Raw genomic sequence first — 21,628 nt, 5'->3', positions numbered from 1 at the left:
TTCGCTGTCAAGCCAGAAGGGGGCGGGGCCTATCGCTGACGGACTGGAGTCAGAGCCAATCAGAAAGGAAGTCGTCTGACTGACTCGCTTTCTGATTGGCTCTGGCTCCAGTCCGTCACCGATAGGCCCCGCCCCTTCTGGCTTGACAGCGAACATAAATAAGACATGTACCTCCGTCGTGTGTGACGATAGATACACAGCAGCCACTTAGCTGCCGGCTAATTAGCTCCTAGCCTTTATCTGCTCGGACGTCATTGTCCGCGGCGCAGGAAAAAAAAACCGTTGCTTTGTTTTATATATATATATTTTTTTTTTATGATTTTATTTAACACAAAACCACGGGATATATATGTAGTTAATTAAGTCCTTTCAATGGCGCTCAATGGCCACCACCACCAGCGCGACGATGATGATGATACTCTCGACGAAGACGAAACGCCCACGAAGCAGCCGCGGTCCAACAACAAGGAGGAGGAGATGCCCGGTTATTTCAGAAACGAGCCCGGCAGCGAGGCGGCTGCGCCCGCAGGAAGAGCTCCGACCGACCGGCGGACCTCCAACTCGACGCCGAGGCTTCGGACCGACTCGGTGAAGAAAACAAGGCCGCGTAGGTGTTAATTAACGCTGCTTCCGCGGGCTTAGTGTATTTACTGGGTAAAGGTACCGTTGCATGCATGTATACACACACACACAAGAAAAAAAGAAAAAGAAAACGAAGGCGTTCCCCCCTCTACGGAAGGGTTTGGGTTAAATTATGAATATAAACAGAATGACATGTTAAATGCTTATGGATGATCTTTTTAAAAAGCATGTGTAATATCTATATAAAATAGGTGATGCTTGAACGATGGAAATACATTTAGCTGTGAAATTACAATGTAATATCAGAGAGCTGTAATGGCAGTAAATAGCCGGGGTCTATTTTGCAACAAGATGGCGTTCGCGGTACACACTGTACTGAAGCTGCTGAGGATGAAGCTGCTCTCCTTTATGTGGGCCATCATCTCTGTCAGTCCCCACTGTCATTTAGTCTTTAGATATTAAAGATGTAAATAATATTAGTCATTAAAATGCATGCATTATTTTATATTTTTTGACAAAATATTGGTTTATTCACTTTTTTTTTTGCATTAATTATCTCCCATAATGCAGCTTTTCCCTGGTTTGGCATGGACATTGGAGGCACTCTGGTGAAGCTGGTGTATTTCGAGCCCAAAGACATCACGGCCGAGGAGGAGCAGGAAGAGGTGGAGAACCTGAAGAGCATCCGACGCTACCTGACCTCCAACACCGCCTACGGCAAAACGGGCATCAGGGACGTGCACCTGGAGCTGCAGGACCTGACGCTGTGCGGCCGGACGGGCAACCTGCACTTCATCCGCTTCCCCACCCACGACCTGCCGGCCTTCCTGCAGATGGGCCGCAACAAGCACTTCTCCAGCCTCCACACCACCCTGTGCGCCACCGGAGGGGGGGCGTACAAGTTTGAGTCTGATTTCCGCACGGTGGGTGTAGTGTAGTGTGTGCTTTTTCTGTTTGCTTTTACAGGCTGGACAGTGAGGCTGGACAGGCGGGAGGGGGGGAAAGAAGAGAGAGATGTGTGAGGTTACAACATATTTACAGCATGGGTTGGAAATTGTGACACTATTGAGCAAGAAATAAAAGGGAATTCACCTCCAGACACATGTTAAGCTCATATTTCCCTTACAAATTTAACAGCAGATAAATTCCCATCATTGCGTAATTACACCTCGCATATAGGAGGCTGCTATTTATGCCATGCTATGCTGTGGTCATGCTGAGAGATGTGCAGTTGCTCAATTAACCACACATTTGGGGAAGGAAAAAAAAGAAGCGTTAGCCGTTATGAATTTAAATCACAAGATGATGCATATACGATAAATCTTTTTTTTTTCTCCCTTTTTTTTACTGAGACTAACTCCTGTGTTTTTTTTACCCCCTGCTTTCCCTCCTCCCCCAATTTCCTGCCTCTGTTCTCCTGACCACATCCCCCCTCGGTGATGTTATCCATGTTCTCTTTTCTCTGTCAACACCAACCAACCAAAATGAAAAAAAAAAAAAAAAGATGGCCGACCTGCAGCTTCACAAGCTGGATGAGCTGGACTGTTTGATCCGGGGGGTGTTGTACATCGACTCGGTGGTGTCCAGCGGCCCCTCCGAGTGCTACTACTTTGAAAACCCCACGGACCCGGATCGCTGCGTGCAGAAGCCCTACACACTGGAGAACCCCTACCCTCTGCTGCTGGTCAACATAGGGTCCGGGGTCAGCATCCTGGCCGTGTACTCGGAGAACAACTACAAACGAGTCACTGGGACCAGGTAATTATTATGAGTGACGGAGATTTATAACCTGCAGGTTTTCTGTGCTCCTGGTGCTTAACGTTTAGTTTACTTCTTGCATAGGAAGTTATTACTCATAGAGATAAAACCACAGAGACTCATCACCTGACTCACTTCCTTTTCAGTTCATTATTTTATCATTTAGTCCACAATTTTCTGTCAGCTGATTATCGAGTCAGATTATATTCTGCAGCCTCAAAACGGGGGGAAGAAACAATTTATCTTTCTTTGCCAAGCAAAACATTACACAGTTAGGATGTATTGTGTTTCCTCTGCAGCACAATGGCCTCAGATATCAGCAGAAAAACTACTACATTATATTGCTTGTTTATACACTGCCCGTCCCAAAAAAAAGTCACCACACTTGGATTTAACTAAACTGATTGGTAAGAGCCTCCCATTGGATAATTACCATGTTTCAGATGGCAACAACTTATTTAACCCTAACTGATGCAGTCTCATTTCTTAAACAACCATGTCAGAAGACACATCCTGTGGTCATGGAAAAGATGTTAATCTGTTTCAGAAAAGTCAAATTATTGGCATCAAGCAAATAAAACATCTAAGGAGATTGATGAAACTAAAATTGGGCTAAGAACTGTCCAACACATTATTAAAAACTGGAAGGAGAGTGTGGAAACATCATCCTTAAGGAAGAAATGTGGTCCAGTGTGACCGAAGAGTCCAGACCTGAACCCCATTGAGAATCTTTGAAAAATGAATGCAACTCTGGATGGAAATACTGTAAATGTTGTGACATTGCAGAAGCTGATCGAAACGATGCCACAGCGAATGCGTGCCGTAATCAAAGCTAAAGGCCATGCAACTAAATATTGGAGTGTGTGTGACTTTTATTTTGGACGGGCAGTGTATTTTCACCAAATAAAGCCAGTATAATTTTGTCCTGGTGCGTGAGTTTAGAGAGCATGTCGGTGCTCTGCAATAAGGAGCTGGACATACAGGTGCATCTCAGTAAATTAGATTATCAAGGAAAGGTTTATTTATGTCAATAATTCAATTCAATAGACCAATTAAACACAGAATGGAACATTTCAAGTCTTTATTTATTTGATATATTTTAATTGTAATGATTATGGCTTACATTAAATGAAGACCTAAAATTAAGTATCTTAAAAAATTGAATATACAAAAAAGCAATTAAAAGTCGCATATTTAATATAGAAATGTTGGCCTTCTGAAAAGTAAATGTCCATCTGTATATTTGTACTCAATACTCTTTTGGGGCTGTTTGACTTGAGCTACTGGAAATGGACTTTTCCATGATATTCTAATTTATTGAGATGCACCTGAATAAAGATGCTGCTCATACGTCTTTACAGAGTTGACACCGTAGCTGTGGCGTTACAATGACTTCATGCAAACCTCCTCAGAAATAAAATACACACATTGTGGCCACGCAAGTCACAACAACTTTGATGTTTCCAAACAAGCTCAGAAATCTCCTCTCCTCTGCTCGTACTGTACACACCGACGTCTCCTCTCCTTTCTACGTCGCAGTAACTTCATTAAAGCTTCTCTGCAGCTTTTCATACAGAACAGTGCGGCTGAATAATGTCACAGCCTGGCTCTTACAGCCATGACAAAGAGGGAGAGACCACCGTGGCAACAATTAACAAATGTTTATTTAATAATAAATAATAAGATACTGCAACAAAAGACCAGATCATGGGGTGTGAATGTCAGTAAATAGGTGTGTAGAGCATGTTGTGTGAGGGTGAGACGTGTGTGTGTGTGGGGTGTTGTAAGGTGCATAACACAAAGGAGCAACAAAGTAAACTAAGGGCACTGCATCGCCGTCACCGGTACCTGCAGGAGAGGGGAGAAGGAGAGAGAGTGAGAGCAATCAGCAGGCCTGGCTTTATAACCTGGTGACACCGGGCCCAGGTGTCACCAGCAGGCCTTAATCAAGGGGGCGTGACCAGTGGTATGGCACCAGCCCACCACTGGGGACGCCACACCCCCCCCCTCAAGACAGGGACCCAACGGGATCACTGAAAACACCACCTGAAGACCCCACACCTTCCACCCCGCCAACCTCTGCAACCCGGCACCTACAAACAAACTCAGAGGAAGGTAGGGGAGGAAACATGGGACGACAGGTGGCAGAAAACTGAATACATTTACACCATATAATACATACGATAACACACAATACCCAAAATCCCAATACCCCCCTAACCCACTGGGGCACGAGAAAGGGCATCGGCCAACACATTATCCTTGCCTTTAATATGTCTAATGTCTAGGCAATTAGCATGATCCGTGTACACAATCAGAGAACTCCCACCAGAACCTACATGCACTTCAAAACTCTGGCCGACTCCATCACTTTCTGCTTGTGTGGTGCACACCTATACCAACGCTGCTTACTTGGCACACTATACTCAACATCAATGTCATGTTCCACCAAATGTGTTCCACAAACGACAGGATCATCTGGGCCGCGGACATCTGTCTCCCTGTCCAATCCGATCACAGGACCCCCCCAACCTGACGACACAGACTCAACCGTAAGACCAGGACTTGCATTCAACCCACACTCAGGCCCAAGAGGAACAGATTCAACAGTGTCACGTCTATAATAAGGTTTTAATAAATCAACATGACAAAGACGAGAGGATTTTCGTCGCATCGGAGTCGCAATGTAATAATTCTGCTCCGAGACCTGTCGCTCCACAACATAAGGACCTGTAAATTTGGCTTGACACGGTGAATGCACTACTGGAGTAAACGCCAAAACTTGATCTCCCGGGCTGAACTGGCGCCGCTGTCTAAGACACTGGTTCGGCTTACTCGTCAACTGACATGTGTGGCACGTTTTCACATACTTGGCAACATCGCGCTTCAACCTTGGCCAGAAAAAAAAACGCAGTACCCGGTCATACGTTTTCCTTATGCCCAAATGCCCAGACTCATCATGTGCGATTTTCAACACTGCGTCCCGAAACAATTCAGGCACAACAATCTGGAACACTGGTTCGCCCACAAAATCACCAACACACGGCACCCATTTCCTCACAAGCAACTCATTCTGTACAAAGTATCCGTGTGCAACATTTTCCAACTCAGACCCTGCAATGACACTAGCAACCAACCCGGACAAAGATGGATCAGTACCCTGGCCTTTAATCCACTCATCTCGAGAAACTGATGGAGGCAAATCGGGAATGGAGACCACAGACTCTGGTTTACGCACTGGGCTAGACAAATCAGGTGCAGCCAGAACACGGCTCTGCGCGCGCGTCACGGCGCAGGCTGGAAAAACCTCCGGGTACCTCTGACCACTTTCATCCAGCTCCCCAGACGCAAGTGGCTTCGAAGTAACCACCGGAGGCGGCAGGCCATCCGCCCACACAGCACCACCAGCCAGATCGTTGCCCACTATCATGGCTACACCCTCAATCGGCAGCGCAGGACGCACCCCGACAGCCACAGCGCCACGCACCAGACCACACTCCACCACCATGTTATGGCGTGGAACCCGCGTCAGCTCCAAACCCAAGCCTTGCATCAAAATAAAGTCCCCTGTCTCCGTCTTCGATGAGAAAGGCAAAACTGACTCCACAATAAACGAGTGTTTGGCACCAGTGTCACGCAAAATCTTTATTGGCACACGTTCCTTACCGCCAACCAAAGACACAACTGCATCAGCGATAAAAGGCTCAAATCCATTACTACCACCCGGATCAGCACTCACAGGATTCAACCTCGAGACAACGGAACACGCAAGAGCAGGTGAGAACGACTCGTATTTACTTTTAGACCTCAAAACGGGACACTGATCCTTCCAATGCCCAGCGCCTTGACAATAATTACACACCCTGCCCCCCTCATCTCTGCCCCTCGAGGCTTTAAAGGCCTGTGACGGGCCAGATGTGGAAAGCTGCGCGCTATAGCGGGAATTACCATAACTACTTGCCCGACGCTGCGCATCACCCAGGCTGCTTTGATGCGTCAGAACAAAATCATCGGCAAGCTCTGCCGCTTTCAACACAGTAGTCGCTTTCTGTTCACTCAAATACGTTGCAATGCGCTGCGGAATCAAATTCTTGAACTGTTCGAGTACAACTAACTCACACAGGCTCTCAAAATCACCCACACTGGCAGCAGAACACCAACGGTTAAAGTGGGACAACAACTCACGCGCAAACTCCATGTGCGTTTGTTTTTCACCCTTTACCCAATTCCTGAATTTTTGGCGATACGCTTCCGGAACTAATTCGTATGCTTTCAAAACAGCCGACTTCACTTTAACATACGACAAACAATCAGCGGCACTTAATGCAGAGTACGCCTCCTGGGCCCTCCCAGTCAAGACGCACTGGAGCATTAAAGTTCTATCCGCATCTGGCCACCGCCTCGCGTCTGCAACGCGCTCGAACAAAGCAAAAAATGTATCAGGGCCCTTCTCATTAAACCTAGGCATCAGTCTCAAATTTGCGCCCAGATCAAAAAAACACTGCCCCTCTTCAAGTGACGCATTACGCACAAGCTTCCCCTCTCGGATCAAACTCAATCTCTGCTGCTCAAGCTTCATTTTCTCAACTTCAAATCTCATTCTCTCCAATTCAATTTGACTTTCTGCCTCAGTTCTCTGGAGCCTCAATTTTTCCTGCTCTACCTGCAAAGCCATTAACTCCCTGCGCTGCTCAAACGTCAGCCCAGACTCAGACACCTGCACAGAACTTGGCGCATCTGGCGCAGCCAAGTCTGCAAGAGACTCTCCCTTCCCCACAATTCCTTTACCTACTAACGTGGACAAAACAATTTCTTTCAACTCACTTTTATACTCATTCCCTGTAAAATCCATCTCATAATGCTCCGCTATCTGCGCTAACTGCTCCCAGGAACAGCTATTAAGAAACCCCTCTGAGGGCGCATCAACAAACTCTGCCACCGAAGCCATAGCTCAGCGCGTGAACCAAACAGAATGCACAGTGTTTACTCTCCCAAAATGCACAATCGAGGCGAACTTTACCTCCCCGAAGTTTTCCCCACTTACCTGCCTAACCAAAACTTGCCTATCCCTCAACCCTAGTCTTCATGTGGCTTGCGGTGGGAATTTACGCACGCAAAACCAGTGGGTTTGTGAAAGCAACCTGCACGCAGGCGACCCCACAATATCCCACGGAGGTGCCCCCGAGATAATTGCCCGAAGACAATTAACACTAACCACGTCGCCACAACACTAGAAAAAAAACAAACTGACGCAACCCAAAGGGGAAACGCCATTCACCTGACAGGGGAAACTTCGCAGTGCAACGGGGCGGAAACACTTACCTTCTCTTTGGAACGCATGAATGAGCAACAGAACAAACAAAAGAGAGGAGAAAAACAACCGGAGCAACAACGACACTAAGCGCACGGCGGATCTCCCCACCCACGCAATAGGGCACAGCGCGCACCAGGGCCCACTCACCTGATTACACAGCCACGCTGCCCCAACAAACAAACCAAACAAATTTAATCTATCACCAAAATAAGCTTAAGACGAGCCCCCACTTTTGTCACAGCCTGGCTCTTACAGCCATGACAAAGAGGGAGAGACCACCGTGGCAACAATTAACAAATGTTTATTTAATAATAAATAATAAGATACTGCAACAAAAGACCAGATCATGGGGTGTGAATGTCAGTAAATAGGTGTGTAGAGCATGTTGTGTGAGGGTGAGACGTGTGTGTGTGTGGGGTGTTGTAAGGTGCATAACACAAAGGAGCAACAAAGTAAACTAAGGGCACTGCATCGCCATCACCGGTACCTGCAGGAGAGGGGAGAAGGAGAGAGAGTGAGAGCAATCAGCAGGCCTGGCTTTATAACCTGGTGACACCGGGCCCAGGTGTCACCAGCAGGCCTTAATCAAGGGGGCGTGACCAGTGGTATGGCACCAGCCCACCACTGGGGACGCCACAATAAAGACGCAGGTCTCCCACTCCTGCGCTCAGGAGTAACAACAGGGCTCTAGTGATTCAGGGATGTTGCAGGAGGGTGGGTGGCCTGGGGGGCGACGTCTGCTGTCCTGTGTCTCCATGGTGCCTCCGTGTGAAAAGTAGCAGTATTTTTTTTTCTCTCAGCTGTCGGTTACCAAACCACATCCTTTTACTGACTGGAAAGTTTTAAAAAAGACCTTTTTGATAGTTTGATTTGGGTTCAGTTTCAGTTTTGAATGAGTTACTTTAAACTGACAGTTTGTCTGTTGGTATTTCAGGGAAGTTTTTTTCTTTCTTTCTTTCTTTCTTTCTTTCTTTCTTTCTTTCTTTCTTTCTTTCTCCCTCTGCTGGTTTGTTTTCACGTGTGGTTTTTCTGTCTGGTGGATTTGAAAGGGAACCATGAGCGCCGCACCGCTCCGCTCCTCGACATAATGGCCCTCTGTCCCTTTGTGCTGCAGAGAGAAAGAGAGAGAGAGAAACCGTCTGAGCGCATTCAAATCGAGAGTCTGCAGCTTGTGCATGCTTTTTTTTTAAGTGGTTTGTTCTACATTGTCTCTTTTGTCTTTAATTTCAAACTTCCAGATGAGAAGTTGTAATCATCTCTATTTTTAATATTGTGTGTGTGTGTGTGTGTGCGTCTCTCTCCAGCCTCGGTGGAGGGACCTTCCTGGGCCTGTGTTGCCTGCTGACTGGCTGCTCCACTTTCGAGGAAGCCCTAGAAATGGCTTCTCAGGGGGAGAGCACGCGCGTGGACAAGCTGGTTCGGGACATTTACGGAGGCGACTATGAGAGGTTTGGACTGCCAGGCTGGGCTGTAGCCTCAAGGTGCGGTTTACAGCAGCTTTCTCTCTTCGTAGTGTAGCTCACTGGCCTGTTCGCTTCGTTAGTGGTGGAGTCATGAACAGGATCACAGCCGTTACTGAAGCTGGGATCCAGGACAGTTGCTAAATTTACTCCACGTTTTCGTCTCCCAGGGTGTCGACAAGAAGCCTTGATGTATTTTGAGCTAGACCTTTTTATTTATCCACAGTTTTGATGCATTAAAGGGCAATTCCAGGCAAATTCAATCTGGGGCTCTAGTTTCCTAATACTTTAGGTCTAACAGAAGAATGAATCTGAAGATTTTCTCTTTAATGTCTCTTGTTCTGCAGTAGTTCTGTCTGTCCCTGCATCACCACAGCAGCGTATAATGGGAGCGGACAGATCTTAGGCTGTTGACATCCCAGAAAACCAATTTTTTTTTCCATAGACAACGTCAGATGGCTTCAAACATACACCAATGGGGTTTGTTTACTTAAAGAAAGAGCAGAGCTGTAATACAAAGTCTCATGTGAGAGTCAAATTGATGCTCTCACTATGTTTACAGGCAGAATTAACAATGTCCAGATTTACTCTTAGTACTACAAAAACGTTGTGCCTCCAAGTTGATATTCCTTTGTTGATAAAACAGACATTGCGAGATTGCACGATACTTTGTATTAGTTTAGTTTAATACGTTTATTTGTATCAGGGACAATGTACAAAATAGCATTAGTCTCGAGATGAGAGAAGATGCTTTGTACTGGATTTAGCTTACTAGCTACTTTGCATCTGTAGTCTCTGGGCAGGTGAGTAAGAGCAATAAAAAGATAAAAAATTGTCAACTTACAAAACAGGCCAAACATCCATACACATGTTCATATATACACCTGCTCACACATCACAAACACTCGGGTATAAAACATATTTCATATCAGACGGAATTAGAAACATACAGTTATTAAAATACTTCATACAAAGTAAAAAAAAAAAATGTAGGTTTAAGATTAATGCTGTCATGACTGAAAGTCTGTACAGAGTTTCAGATTAGTTGGGAGATAGTTCCATGATTTGACAGATTTAAAAGAAAAAGCAGATTGAGCAAAGGCAGAGCTGCGCTTAGGGATGTTACAATCTCCACTTGAGACAGATCTTGAGGCTCTGATGGAGTGTTCATTATTGCTCCGTTTACAAACATGTCCTCTTTCTTGAAGTAGGCAAACCCCTTGGTGTATGTTTGAGAAGCCATCTGACATTGTGAAAAAAATGTGGTTTTGTGGGATGTGAATAGCCTTAGATCTGTCCGCTCCCATTATACGCTGCTGTGGCGATGCAGGGACAGACACAACTACTGCAGAACAAGAGACATTAAAAAGAAAATCTTAATATTCATTCTTTTAGACCTAAAATATTAGGAAACTACAGCCCCAGGTTGAATTTGCCTGGAAGTGTCCTTTAACCTCCTGAGACCCTGCGTCCTCATACGAGGACATTACATTTTTGCCTCTTAGCACCATGATACTCCATTTTTAAAAACTTTGACCTATTAGCCACATTTATGGACACTGCCTGCACCAACTTATGGTGATATCACAAATTACACCAATTTCTTTGGGGGGAAAAAATGGCGGGAATTTCAGCCGGAGCCTTCTATGGCAGTTGCCAGAAGATAAAAGACCAAGATAAGAATTAAATCCAAATTTTATGAATGAAACCAGTGTATTTATGTACAACAATGTCTCTGTCTTAATATGGCATTAAAATTTGACACATTTTAGTAATAGTAGCAGACTAGGACATCAATAAATGTCACGTCCTCGTTTGAGGACGTTGGGACTATGTTATGTTATTAAAGTAACATGTTGTTGTCTTTTTTTTGTGATATCACCACAAGATGGCACAGGCAGTGTCCCTAAATGTGGCTAATAAGTCACCAGGTAAGATAAGTTTTTAAAAATGAGAGTATCATGGTGCAAAGAGGCAAAAAATAATGTCCTCGTATGAGGATGCAGGGTCTCAGGAGGATTCACATTTCTTAAAAACTACTTGTTATTACTTGACCGTTCCACTTCAGACTGATATTACTTTACCTCAGGATGACACTCAGAAAAAATCAGGCCAATCTGATGTGGCATTTTAGAATAAGACCCCTTTGAACTTCCATATGTCACTGTATTCTATATACAGTAGGAGTCATTGTTTTTCGACCCGATGTCCTCGTATGAGGACACTGATTTTTGAGAGAACTACTTATTGTAGAAAGCTGAAATTTTGAATTTACACAAATTGGGCCCTTCTGGTCCCAAACAGCAAATACAGTTTTTTTATGTTGAGATAGTCCCAGTGTCCTCATATGAGGACATCATTTTTTGCAAAAACTACTTCCTGTACAAAGACAAACTTTAGGTATTGTACTTATTAGGTCCTACTTATCCCAGATAGCAGGGAGAAATAAAAAATGCACACCAGAACAAAGCTCGGGTCTCAGGAGGTTAACACAGCAGCAGAAACAATAACAGTCACAGTGACAGAAACAGTGACCCCTCTGAAGTACAATCTCCTGTTGCCTTCCCGTAGCTTTGGCAACATGATGTCCAAAGAGAAGAGGGAGTCGGTGTCCAAAGAGGACCTGGCCAGAGCGACGCTGGTCACCATCACCAACAACATCGGCTCCATCACCAGGATGTGTGCTCTCAACGAGGTTAGAGTCAAACTCACGGTACACGTTATTACACATGATTTGGAAAAAAAAGACGTCGGATCCGTCGGTCCGTTTCCCTGCCGCTGCGTTTCCTCGGTGCGTTCAGCCTCTTTACGGTGCTGCCTTGTGGCGTCTTGATCAAGCAGCATTGTACAGGGCTATGAAGGCGCAGAGGAGGTGAACCGCATCAGAGCCCCGGAGCAGGAGGAGGAGGAGGAAAAACAGTAGTTTACCAGGAATAATGAATGAGATGTGACTTTTATTTGATTAAGCAAAGTAGCAGGTTTCATAAACACAACTTAAAACTGTGCACATGTTGTTTTTGTCATATATTTGTCGATCAAAAGATGTTAAAGGTCCAGTTAGATCATTTGTTTTCTGTTATTTGCACTATATTCAGGTGCATCTCAATAAAATAGAATATCATGGAAATGTCTAAATAGCCCCATCAGTGCATACAGATGGACATACTTTTCAGAAGGTCAACATTTCCATATTTAAAATGCTTTTTTAATTGGTCTTTTAGGTCATTAAATCAGGGATGCAAACAGCGCGCCGAAAAGCGAAACTCGCTTTTTTCATGACCAATTAGGTGACTTGTGTGAATCGTTCAGATCCGAAGAGTTTTTGTTTTTGGGAAGGGGGGGGGGTCTCAGTGTCTCAGCTGGGGTCAGTAAAATGTTTTTCTAACAGGCTGACAGTGACAATCACGTGAAACGGAGGCGAACTCATTCATGGTTGTCTCTGATTATACTGATAACAGCCTACCTCCAAAGTAGACGCGCGACATGCAGGCTCATTAAAGCGGCGCGTATCCGCGTGCAGTCGGTGCGACGGCGACGCCGTTTTCCCCCCCGTGCATGTCCGTGGAGCTGTGAGCCGCGGACATGCACGGTTCCCTACATTGCTGTGTCAGGCAGGTGTTCCCACGGAGCTCTGCCCCATTTCAGAGGTGAAGGAAGCCCTAAGTGGAAAGACGTCGCCTCCACGATGTAGAATGTTCTCAATTAAAGTGAAACTAACACATTATATAGGCCTATATGTCCATTACACACTGAATGAAACATCCCATGTCTTTATTTATTCAGTTTATCAGGGATGCAAACAGCGCGCCGAAAAGCGAAACTCGCTTTTTTCAGTACCAATTAGGTGACTTGTGTGAATCGTTCAGCTCCGAAGAGTTTTTGTTTTTGGGGGGAGGGGGGGTCTCAGTGTCTCAGTGTCTCAGCTGGGGTCAGTAAAATGTTTTTCTAACAGGCTGACAGTGACAATCACGTGAAACTGAGGCGAACTCATTCATGGTTGTCTCTGATTATACTGATAACAGCCGACCTCCAATGTAGACGCGCGACATGCGCACTCATTAAAGCGGCGCGTATCCGCGTGCAGTCGGTGCAACGCCGTTTTTCCCCCGTGCATGTCCGTGGAGCTGTGAGCCGCGGACATACACGGTTCCCTACGTTGCTGTGTCAGGCAGGTGTTTCCACGGAGCTCTGCCCCGTTTCAGAGGGGAAGGAAGCTCTAGTGGAAAGATGTCGCCTCCGCCATGTAGAATGTGTTCAATTAAAGTGAAACTAACACATTATATATATACACTGTATATATATGTCCATTACACACTGAATGAAACATCCCATGTCTTTATTTATTCAGTTTATTTTAATAGTAATAATTATGACTAACATTCAGTGAAGACCTAAAATTCAGTATCTCCAAAATTGAAATATTGCAAAGGATCTTTTTTTAAAAAGCATTTTTGATATAGAAATGTTGGCCTTCTGAAAACTATGTCTATAATCAATCAATCAATACTTGGTTGGTTGTAATGTAATCATTTGTTAATGGTGAGCACCCCCCACACACACACACACACCAGACAATTCCTCTCTTTTTTGGTCCTGACCCGTTTGCATCCCTGTTAAATGCAAGCCATAATCATTACAATAAAACAAATAAAGACATGAAATGTTCCATTCTGTGTGTAATGGGTCTATATAATGTATTAGTTTCACTTTTTGAATTGAATTACTGACATAATACATGTTTCCATGATATTATAATTTATTGAGATGCACCTGTATTCATGAGAACATGAGAATAATAAAGTTTAAGCATTATGTAGCAGAGGTGGAAGCCAACAGAGCCTTATAATAATACCTTCCCTGTGTGTGGAATAAATGATAATATGGACATGCATTACATTAAAAAAAAAAAAGCAATTTACGTACAAAATGAAAGATAAAGATGAACTGATCCAATAAATGTCATTTAATGTCTCTCCAAATATGCAACAGTCAATAATAAAGTCGGTTCAGCTCCTTATCATCTATTAATTCAGTTATCTGTTTGACAGAGTTCATTAATCAACGTTAAACTCACCACCTTTTTAAAACGTTGACATGTTGTGACTGTATCTTATCGTTTCCTGTCTTCTCTCAGAACATCGAGCGTGTTGTGTTTGTGGGGAACTTCCTTCGAGTGAACACGCTCTCCATGAAGCTGCTGGCCTACGCCATGGACTACTGGTCCAAAGGTCAGCTCAAAGCGCTGTTCCTCCGCCACGAGGTGAGAAACTGAACCACTGGTCCCATCACAGACACCAGAGACGTCGTTTCCTGCTCTGATCTCTAACTTTTTGTCGTTTTTTTAATTATTTTTTTCAGGGTTACTTCGGAGCAGTCGGAGCCCTGTTAGAGCTCCTGCATCCGTCCTAATGTGTGTGTGCGAACTACATCCAAAGAAGAACTTGTCGATCTGCTGCAAAGACCATTAGCACTTTAGACTGTTCAGAGTCGGTTCCACAGTGGGATGTTACGTCGGCCATCCAACAGTTACTGGTAAAACATTTTCGGTGGTGGTGGTGGTGGCAAATATAAAAAAAACAAAAACACAAAAAACTGTCAGCGTTTGAAGGTCCTTGTTATGTTTTTTCCCAGAGGTTTGATTGTAAACGGAGGGAAGAGACACAGCTGCTGCTGTTGTCAGTGAGTGGATGAGAGTTGGTTTCCTTGCTCTGATGAGTCGTGGTTTCTCAAGGAAGTTCACCGCGGTTGCCTGAAACAATAGCCGTCGTCAACGTAGCGTCATATCACGGACTGTAGTTATTTATCAAGGTCACAGGCCAAAATATTTACAGGAATTTTTTTTTTTTTGTTTTTAAGGGTTTTATTTTTACCCGACTGCGGTACCAGATGGATGGGATGGCACTTACTGTAATTGGGGTTATATTGTATAAGTGTGTTTGTGTAAAGACAATCAAACACTTTACACGATAAAATGGACTAAAGGGGGCGACAAGGCGCACTAAAAATAGGCACAGTTCGAAAGCTGTAAGTTATAATTGTTTTAAAAATACTGTGTTGATAAATTTGACCTATAAAACATAAAACAAAAGATTCAAGAGCCAAAGATGACTTTTTTTTTGTTGATGTAATTTAGTAAAGATCAGTTTTAAACCCAGAAATGTTGGGGTTTTTTATTACAAAAGACAAAATTTAAGCAGCAGTTCTTCAATTTTGTGAAACTGTAACCAAGAAATTTCGGCATTTTTCACCATAAAAAAACTCCATTGTTGAGTTTTAAAATTCAAATTACTGCCATATATTTGACTGTACTGTTAAGTGATGAGTCCTAGTTGAACCCCCATCCACCTGGTACAGTCAGCGAACTAAAACACTGCAAATCTTTACAAACACTTTTTGTTTTATCATCTGTGAACACTGAGTCATTCAGACTATTTTTTTTTTTCTCAACAGTTCTTCCAAAAACATGTTTTTGTCACTGGATGTTGATTGACATTAAATCTGAACATGTCAGTTTCTCTTAGCAAGAGATCGACCACATTTCATCAGGGTTTTTTCTTTCAATAATCAATATCATATGCAGGCTGTTTCTGCCTGCGAGACGATGATTGTTGTTTGCTTTTCTGCAGCAGTGCAGCTCGTATTCAGGTAGTTTTGGACAATCAGTGTGAGATAACCCCCCCCCCCCCAACCCAAACATCTGCCCCTGCTGAAGTGCCCTCCAGTCACTGCATCATAGAGAGAGAAAATCGGAGCAAGTGCAAAGGTAGATATTGATTAGATATTGATGAACATGCACCGGGCATTACATCCACAAACCAGTTCTGTCCTGAGTGTTTAGTTTGTATTTAAATAATCGATGTTTTTAAATGTAATGTATGTTCCCAACGCTCCACACACCACTGTTTTAATTTAGATTTATTTCGTCCCATCTTCTCATTTCATTTTGTGCTTTTCCGTCCAGTTTTCAATGTCGCCTGTTGTGTGTTTTCAGCCGTCGGTCCATTACTGGATTACAGGGACCATAACAATAAAAACTACCTGAGGCAAAAGTTCAGACTCACTAAAAACAGCTGGAAATTTGAGCGGACGCAGTGTTTTCCAGCCGTAACGTCTCTACCTGTATATTGTGTATTTACAGGAAGCTGATTTTAAATTAAGTGCCTGTCATGTTTTTGTAGAGGATACAATAATGTGTTCAGACGTGTGATCTTTACAACGACACAAACTGGTTTGTTACTCTCCAGGTTTCCCTTTTTTTTTTTTCCTTTTTCTGTGTGCTTGTACAATGCAGAGAAATCTTTGTTTTGTTTTGAGTGAATTCAAGTTTCTTATTGAAGGTTCCCTATTAAATATGAACTTTTCATATCAAGCTGAGTGCCCGTGGTGTTTACACTTCACACTGGGGAAATTTCAAGGAAGAGTTCACATGCTATTTTCTAACTCCCTGCAATTAAATGAGTGTTTCCTCCTTATTTAAGGAATTTTTCATTTTTTAACACAAAACTGATCAAATAATAAATACAGAGGAAGTTGTAATGGCACCAATAGAACAAAACAATTTATCATTGGTTTGTTCTCTTTGAAGTTATTGCTCCTCTGCTGTTAAACCCTGATGGGCCACTGGTTTCACTAGACTGACACAGTGGACACAGTGATAGGCCTTCAGCGTGACTAATAAAATCTGCAGTTATTATATCAGCATCAGATTTATTGATCAAAACAAATGCTCACTAATCTAAAATCAACTTCTCAGCTGTAATTGAAATACAAGAAGATAAAGTTAATTCAAATTCCTATTAACACCACTGTTTTTTTGCAGTGAGGCCTTTTGAGAGTTCAGTTCAATATCAGTCATTTTTGTTCATGTACAATAAAGTTTAATGTGAAAAAAGCAGCATATTGGACCAATATTAAACACTTAACCAGCTTTTTGAAAGCAGAGAATCTTAACTATGTGGTACAGTATCTTATATTTACACACACACACACACACACACACACACAGGTCACTGGTTGTAAATCTCGCGGGCACGTCGTGCGCCTCCTCGCGCCCGTAGACTGCTGCGTGAAATTCACGTTTTTTCGACCTTATGCAAGAGAAGCACGTAGAGCCTGTTACAGAATCGTGCATGAAAGAGTCAGTGTGTTTCCAGGGAATAAATCCAGCCCACTGCTGCTTCCTCCTCCTCCTCCTCCTCCGCCGCCGCTGCAGGAGCTGTACAGCTGGCAATTTACAGACAATAACGCAGAGAGGAGTCAATTGGCCGCTGGAGGTGAAACTCTGCCCCGCAAATTGGAGCCGCCGCGTCTGGGTCGCGAGAAGATGATTTAACAGAAGAACCGGGATTGTTTTTTGTTTTTTGTTTTATTTTTTAAATAAGTCACCGTTTTAGTTTTTTTTTTTTTTGTGGGGGAAAGTGATTCAGTTTGTGGACGTGTGGCTCAGATCCCCTCTCTCCACTGAAACCGTTATAACCTCCTCCTCATCCTGGGAATATAAGGTAAAAGCTGATTATCAGTTATCGATTCAACCAGACTAAGGAGTTTTAGAGTTAGTTTCACTTTAAAAAACTAAACAACAAAGTGATTAAACCTCATGAGTAGGTTACAAGTTTCATTTAACACTCAAATCACATACATCTATTTCTATCTGAGCACAACTCTTAGTATTGTGCTTTAAAGTCACTTCACACAACATCCAGCTCCATTTATAGAAGATACAGATGTTCAGACTGTTTCTCTGAGAAGTTTTTAAGATGCACAAGATTTAAAAAAAAAAAAGTGAGGAATGTAGAAACAGGAAAGACAAATAAGAGTCTGCTGAGCTGAGCTGATCGGATCTGGATTAGAAGAACCACCTACTGAGATCTGTTGAACTGCAGCTGCTTTCTGATCAGACACGTTCAATGGAGTCATTGATAAGAGCAAATATTTGGGTTTCCATCTTTTGGAAATCCATTTAATTGGGTTTTAGGGCTGTATTTAGCTCTAATTATGAATATTAATGAATCTACCAATCAATTCAATAGATTATTTGTCTATAAAATGCCCATGGCATCTTAAACTGTCTTGTCTATTGTCTAAAATTCATTGAATAAAAGGAGCAAAGATTGAAATTATTAATCGATTAGTTGCTAATCACTTATCTTTCAACTGACTAACTGATTAATCAACTAATTGTTTGTCTAAATGTTATAAATGTCTATATATTTGTAATAATTATCAGTTTATAACAAAACCATTAGTCCTGTCATTATAAATGTTGATCAATATGTTAGTCCAGATGCTGTACAGCTGTTTTCTGGGAGTTATAAAAGCTAACGTGGTCCAGAAGTGGATAAAAAAGAAAAAGTTATTGATATATTCACTGATCAGGAAGTTGCTGTGTGAAAAGTCTCTGTCGAGTCTGCAAAAGTTAAAAACTGGTGTTTTAGTTTGACACATGAATCTGAAGCTTTCGTAGAAAACAGTTTGGTGAACCAGGAAACCAACAAACCCAAACTGTACTTTCTCTGTACACCGCTGTGTTTTCATGTCAAGCAGCTTCAGTTCTCTCCTTTCCCGATCTCCCTGAAGTAACCTCAGACTGATGATGATACATCCTCCGGGATTTGTTTACTTACTTACTTTTATATGTATCTTTCTGTGACTGGTTCAGGTCTAAGGTTTCACAAAGTTCCTCTGAGGTCAACGACGACGCGCCGCAACACAGAGGGAAAAGTCTTTTCTGTTGTTCAGAGGGAGTTTGTTTGTGTCTGTGAGAATCAGAGCTCTGGTTGTGATTAGTGAACAGACAAACAGAGTGTGTTTGTGTGTTTTGGTGGGAACGAGTCCATGTGGTGTCTCAGATAAGACTCTGTGATGACCTCGGTGTTTGACCTCAGAGCTGGAGAAACCGCTGCCTGATCGATCTGATGATGCTATTGATCCATGATGCTATTGATCACTGCTGCAGTGAGGGGCGAGAGAGTGAAAGTGAAACAGAGAGAAAAAGAGACAGAGAGAGTTGGTTTGACTTTGAGTGTTGGATTTATGTTGAAATCAGGTACATTGATGGAAGTTCCTCATAACAAAAACTACTTTTATGTATGAGATGTTTCATTGATCTAATTCACAACACACTCACTGTTTATGCAAAGAAAAAAAAGAAAAAAACGTTTCCAAAAGGATCATTCATGACTCTGCTGCAGTAATGACCAGTAATGCATGAAAACACAAGAGGTCAGATGATCAGACGGGTTGTAAACAGTGATTTAAACCTTATTTTAACCAAAAAATACAACCTTAAATGTTGTTAATAATCACATTTTACACAGAAATACAGTGAAACAGCGTGAATACAGTAGGTTCAAGTCACAGGAAGTCAGTTTATAATAATAATAATAATAATAAATTTTATTTAGAAAGCGCCTTTCACGCCACTCAAGGACACTTTACAGCAGTTAAAATCATCAAAAACACAGAATAAATCATCAATAAATAATACCAAAACAAAACACACAGCACGGAATAGACAACATTAAAAGCACAAAATAAACAACAAGCACAAAATAAACAACAATTAAGAATGAATAATGAAGAGAGCAAATAAATAAAACTGTGCAGAATAAAAGGGAAGTGTTAGGGTGAGGGGTGGGGTGGATAGGCAATTTGAAACAGGTGGGTTTTGATTTTTGTTTTGAAAAGAGGGAGAGAGTCAATGTTACGGATGTGAGATGGTAAAGAATTCCAGAGTCGGGGAGCAGAGCGACTGAAAGCTCTGCTCCCCATGGTGCTGAGGAGAGCAGGGGGGACAGTGAGGTGGAGAGAGGAGGAAGATCTGAGGGAGCGTGCTGGAGTGGCAATGTGGAGAAGATCAGACAAGTATGGAGGGGCGAGGTTGTGGATAGCTTTGAAAGTATACAGAAGGATTTTGAATTGGATTCGTAATGTGACCGGGAGCCAGTGAAGTTGCTGTAGGATGGGAGTGATATGGTGGGAAGAAGGGGTTTTGGTGATGACACGTGCAGCAGAGTTTTGAACCAGTTGAAGCTTATGGAGAGACTTGTGAGGGAGACCAAAGAGGAGCGAGTTGCAATAATCAAGACGGGAGGTGACGAGGCTGTGGACAAGGATGGAGGCGGTGTTGGGAGTGAGGGAGGGACGGAGTCGATTGATATTACGTAAATGAAAGTAGGCAGCCCGAGTGGTGTTATTGATGTGAGATTTGAATGATAGAGTGCTGTCAAGGATGACACCCAGACTCTTAACCTGAGGGGAGGGGGAAACTGAGGAACTGTCGATAAGAAGGGGGAAACGGTCAATTTTGGATAGTGTAGATTTGGTGCCAACTAGAAGGATTTCTGTTTTATCACTGTTTAATTTGAGGAAGTTGGAAGTGAACCAGGATTTGATTTCGGTTAAGCAGGTGATGAGGGAAGAGGGTGGGAGTGCGGAGTTTGGTTTACTGGAAAGGTAGAGCTGGGTGTCATCCGCGTAGCAGTGGTAATGGATGTTATATTTACGGAAGATGGTGCCAAGGGGGAGGAGATAAGTGATGAAGAGAAGGGGCCCCAGGACAGAGCCCTGGGGCACACCTGTAGTGACTGGGGAGGGGTCAGACTTAAATGATTTGAGCTGGATGAACTGAGTGCGGCCTGAGAGATAGGAGTGGAACCAGTGAAGGGGGGTGTGGGTGATGCCGATGGAGGAGAGTCTATGAAGGAGGATGGGGTGGGAAATGGTGTCAAAGGCTGCACTTAGGTCGAGGAGGATGAGGATGGAAAGTGAACCGGAATCAGCTGCAGTGAGAAGATCGTTGGTGATTTTTATGAGTGCAGTTTCGGTGCTGTGGCGGGGGCGGAAACCAGATTGAAAAGGGTCATAGAGGGAGTTTTGAGTTAAGTGGGTGTGTAATTGGGTGGCGACTATTTTTTCAAGGATTTTGGATATGAAAGGTAGGTTGGAGATGGGGCGGAGATTATTGTAGTTGTTGGGGTCTAAGCCAGGTTTTTTCAGAATAGGGGTGATAGCTGCAGTTTTGAGGGGTGAGGGAACAGTTCCAGTGGTGAGTGAAGAGTGAATGATGGCAGATATGAGGGGAAGCACAGAGGGGAGACAAGATTTGACAAGGGTGGTGGGAAGGGGGTCAAGCTGACAGGTAGAGGGTTTGGATTTACGGATGAGGTCATAGATTTGAAGGTCAGTGGGAGGTTGGAAACTAGAGAAGTGCTGACAGTGTGGCAGAGGTGCTGGAGGGAGGAGAGGAAGTGCAGGTGGGAGAGAGGGAAGTGAGTCTGAATCTAAGTGTTGGTGAATGATGGAGATTTTGTCATTGAAAAACTGCATTAGGGAGTTACAGGTGTCAGTTGAATAGAGGTGGGGAGGTAAGGAGTCAGGTGGCTGGAGAGTTCTATTGAGCAGTGTGAACAGTGATCTGGTGTTTCCTTCATTGGAGATAATCTGAGCGGAGTAGTGGTTTGTTTTGGCTTGGATGATTGAGTCCTTGTAATGGCGTATGTGGGTTATGTACATT

At 43.4% G+C, this 21,628-nt stretch overlaps 2 protein-coding genes across 10 annotated transcripts in view; both read left to right on the top strand.

The window, feature by feature from the left end:
* The first annotated feature begins 141 nt into the window (after positions 1-141).
* pank2 (pantothenate kinase 2) lies at positions 142-16,181 on the top strand. 3 transcript variants are annotated; one of them, XR_015034789.1, is made up of 8 exons: positions 142-607; positions 1,153-1,505; positions 2,087-2,340; positions 8,959-9,135; positions 11,686-11,809; positions 14,249-14,374; positions 14,473-14,669; positions 14,807-16,181. XR_015034789.1 is itself a non-coding variant. In XM_085768457.1 (7 exons), the coding sequence occupies exons 1-7, from the start codon at positions 373-375 to the stop codon at positions 14,521-14,523; spliced, it is 1,320 nt and encodes a 439-aa protein (XP_085624583.1). In that variant the 5' UTR covers positions 142-372; the 3' UTR covers positions 14,524-16,181. The 3 variants fall into 3 exon arrangements, 2 of the variants coding, with proteins under 2 accessions (XP_085624583.1, XP_085624584.1); XM_085768457.1 differs by having other exon boundaries at positions 14,473-16,181; XM_085768458.1 differs by having other exon boundaries at positions 301-607; positions 8,959-9,102; positions 14,473-16,181.
* Positions 16,182-17,193: 1,012 nt separating this feature from the next.
* Positions 17,194-21,628, top strand: part of loxl3b (lysyl oxidase-like 3b) — a 33,318-nt gene continuing 28,883 nt past the window's right edge. For 4 of the 7 annotated variants that reach the window (XR_015034701.1, XM_085766951.1, XM_085766950.1 and 1 more), the window contains exon 1: positions 17,487-17,615. The gene's annotated coding sequence lies outside the window, so the exon portion shown is untranslated. Of the gene's footprint in view, positions 17,616-21,628 lie in introns of all 7 variants that reach the window. The other 3 variants (XM_085766953.1, XM_085766952.1, XM_085766947.1) reach the window with 3 other exon arrangements.

This window comes from Trachurus japonicus, chromosome 22 (genome assembly GCF_045865225.1).
Source record: "Trachurus japonicus isolate A0001 chromosome 22, Traja_1.0".
In the NCBI taxonomy this organism is placed as follows: domain Eukaryota; kingdom Metazoa; phylum Chordata; class Actinopteri; order Carangiformes; family Carangidae; genus Trachurus; species Trachurus japonicus.
The sequence above is the reverse complement of the archived record's forward strand: the minus strand, read 5'-3'. Positions and strand labels throughout refer to the sequence as shown.

Excerpts from the sequence above, each read along its gene's own strand:
- pank2 (XM_085768457.1), top strand. The coding sequence starts at position 373 with ATGGCGCTCAATGGCCACCACCACCAGCGCGACGATGATGATGATACT. Across the intron at positions 1,506-2,086 it reads TTGAGTCTGATTTCCGCACG|ATGGCCGACCTGCAGCTTCA; the intron begins GTGGGTGTAGTG and ends AAAAAAAAAAAG. Across the intron at positions 2,341-8,958 it reads AAACGAGTCACTGGGACCAG|CCTCGGTGGAGGGACCTTCC; the intron begins GTAATTATTATG and ends GTCTCTCTCCAG.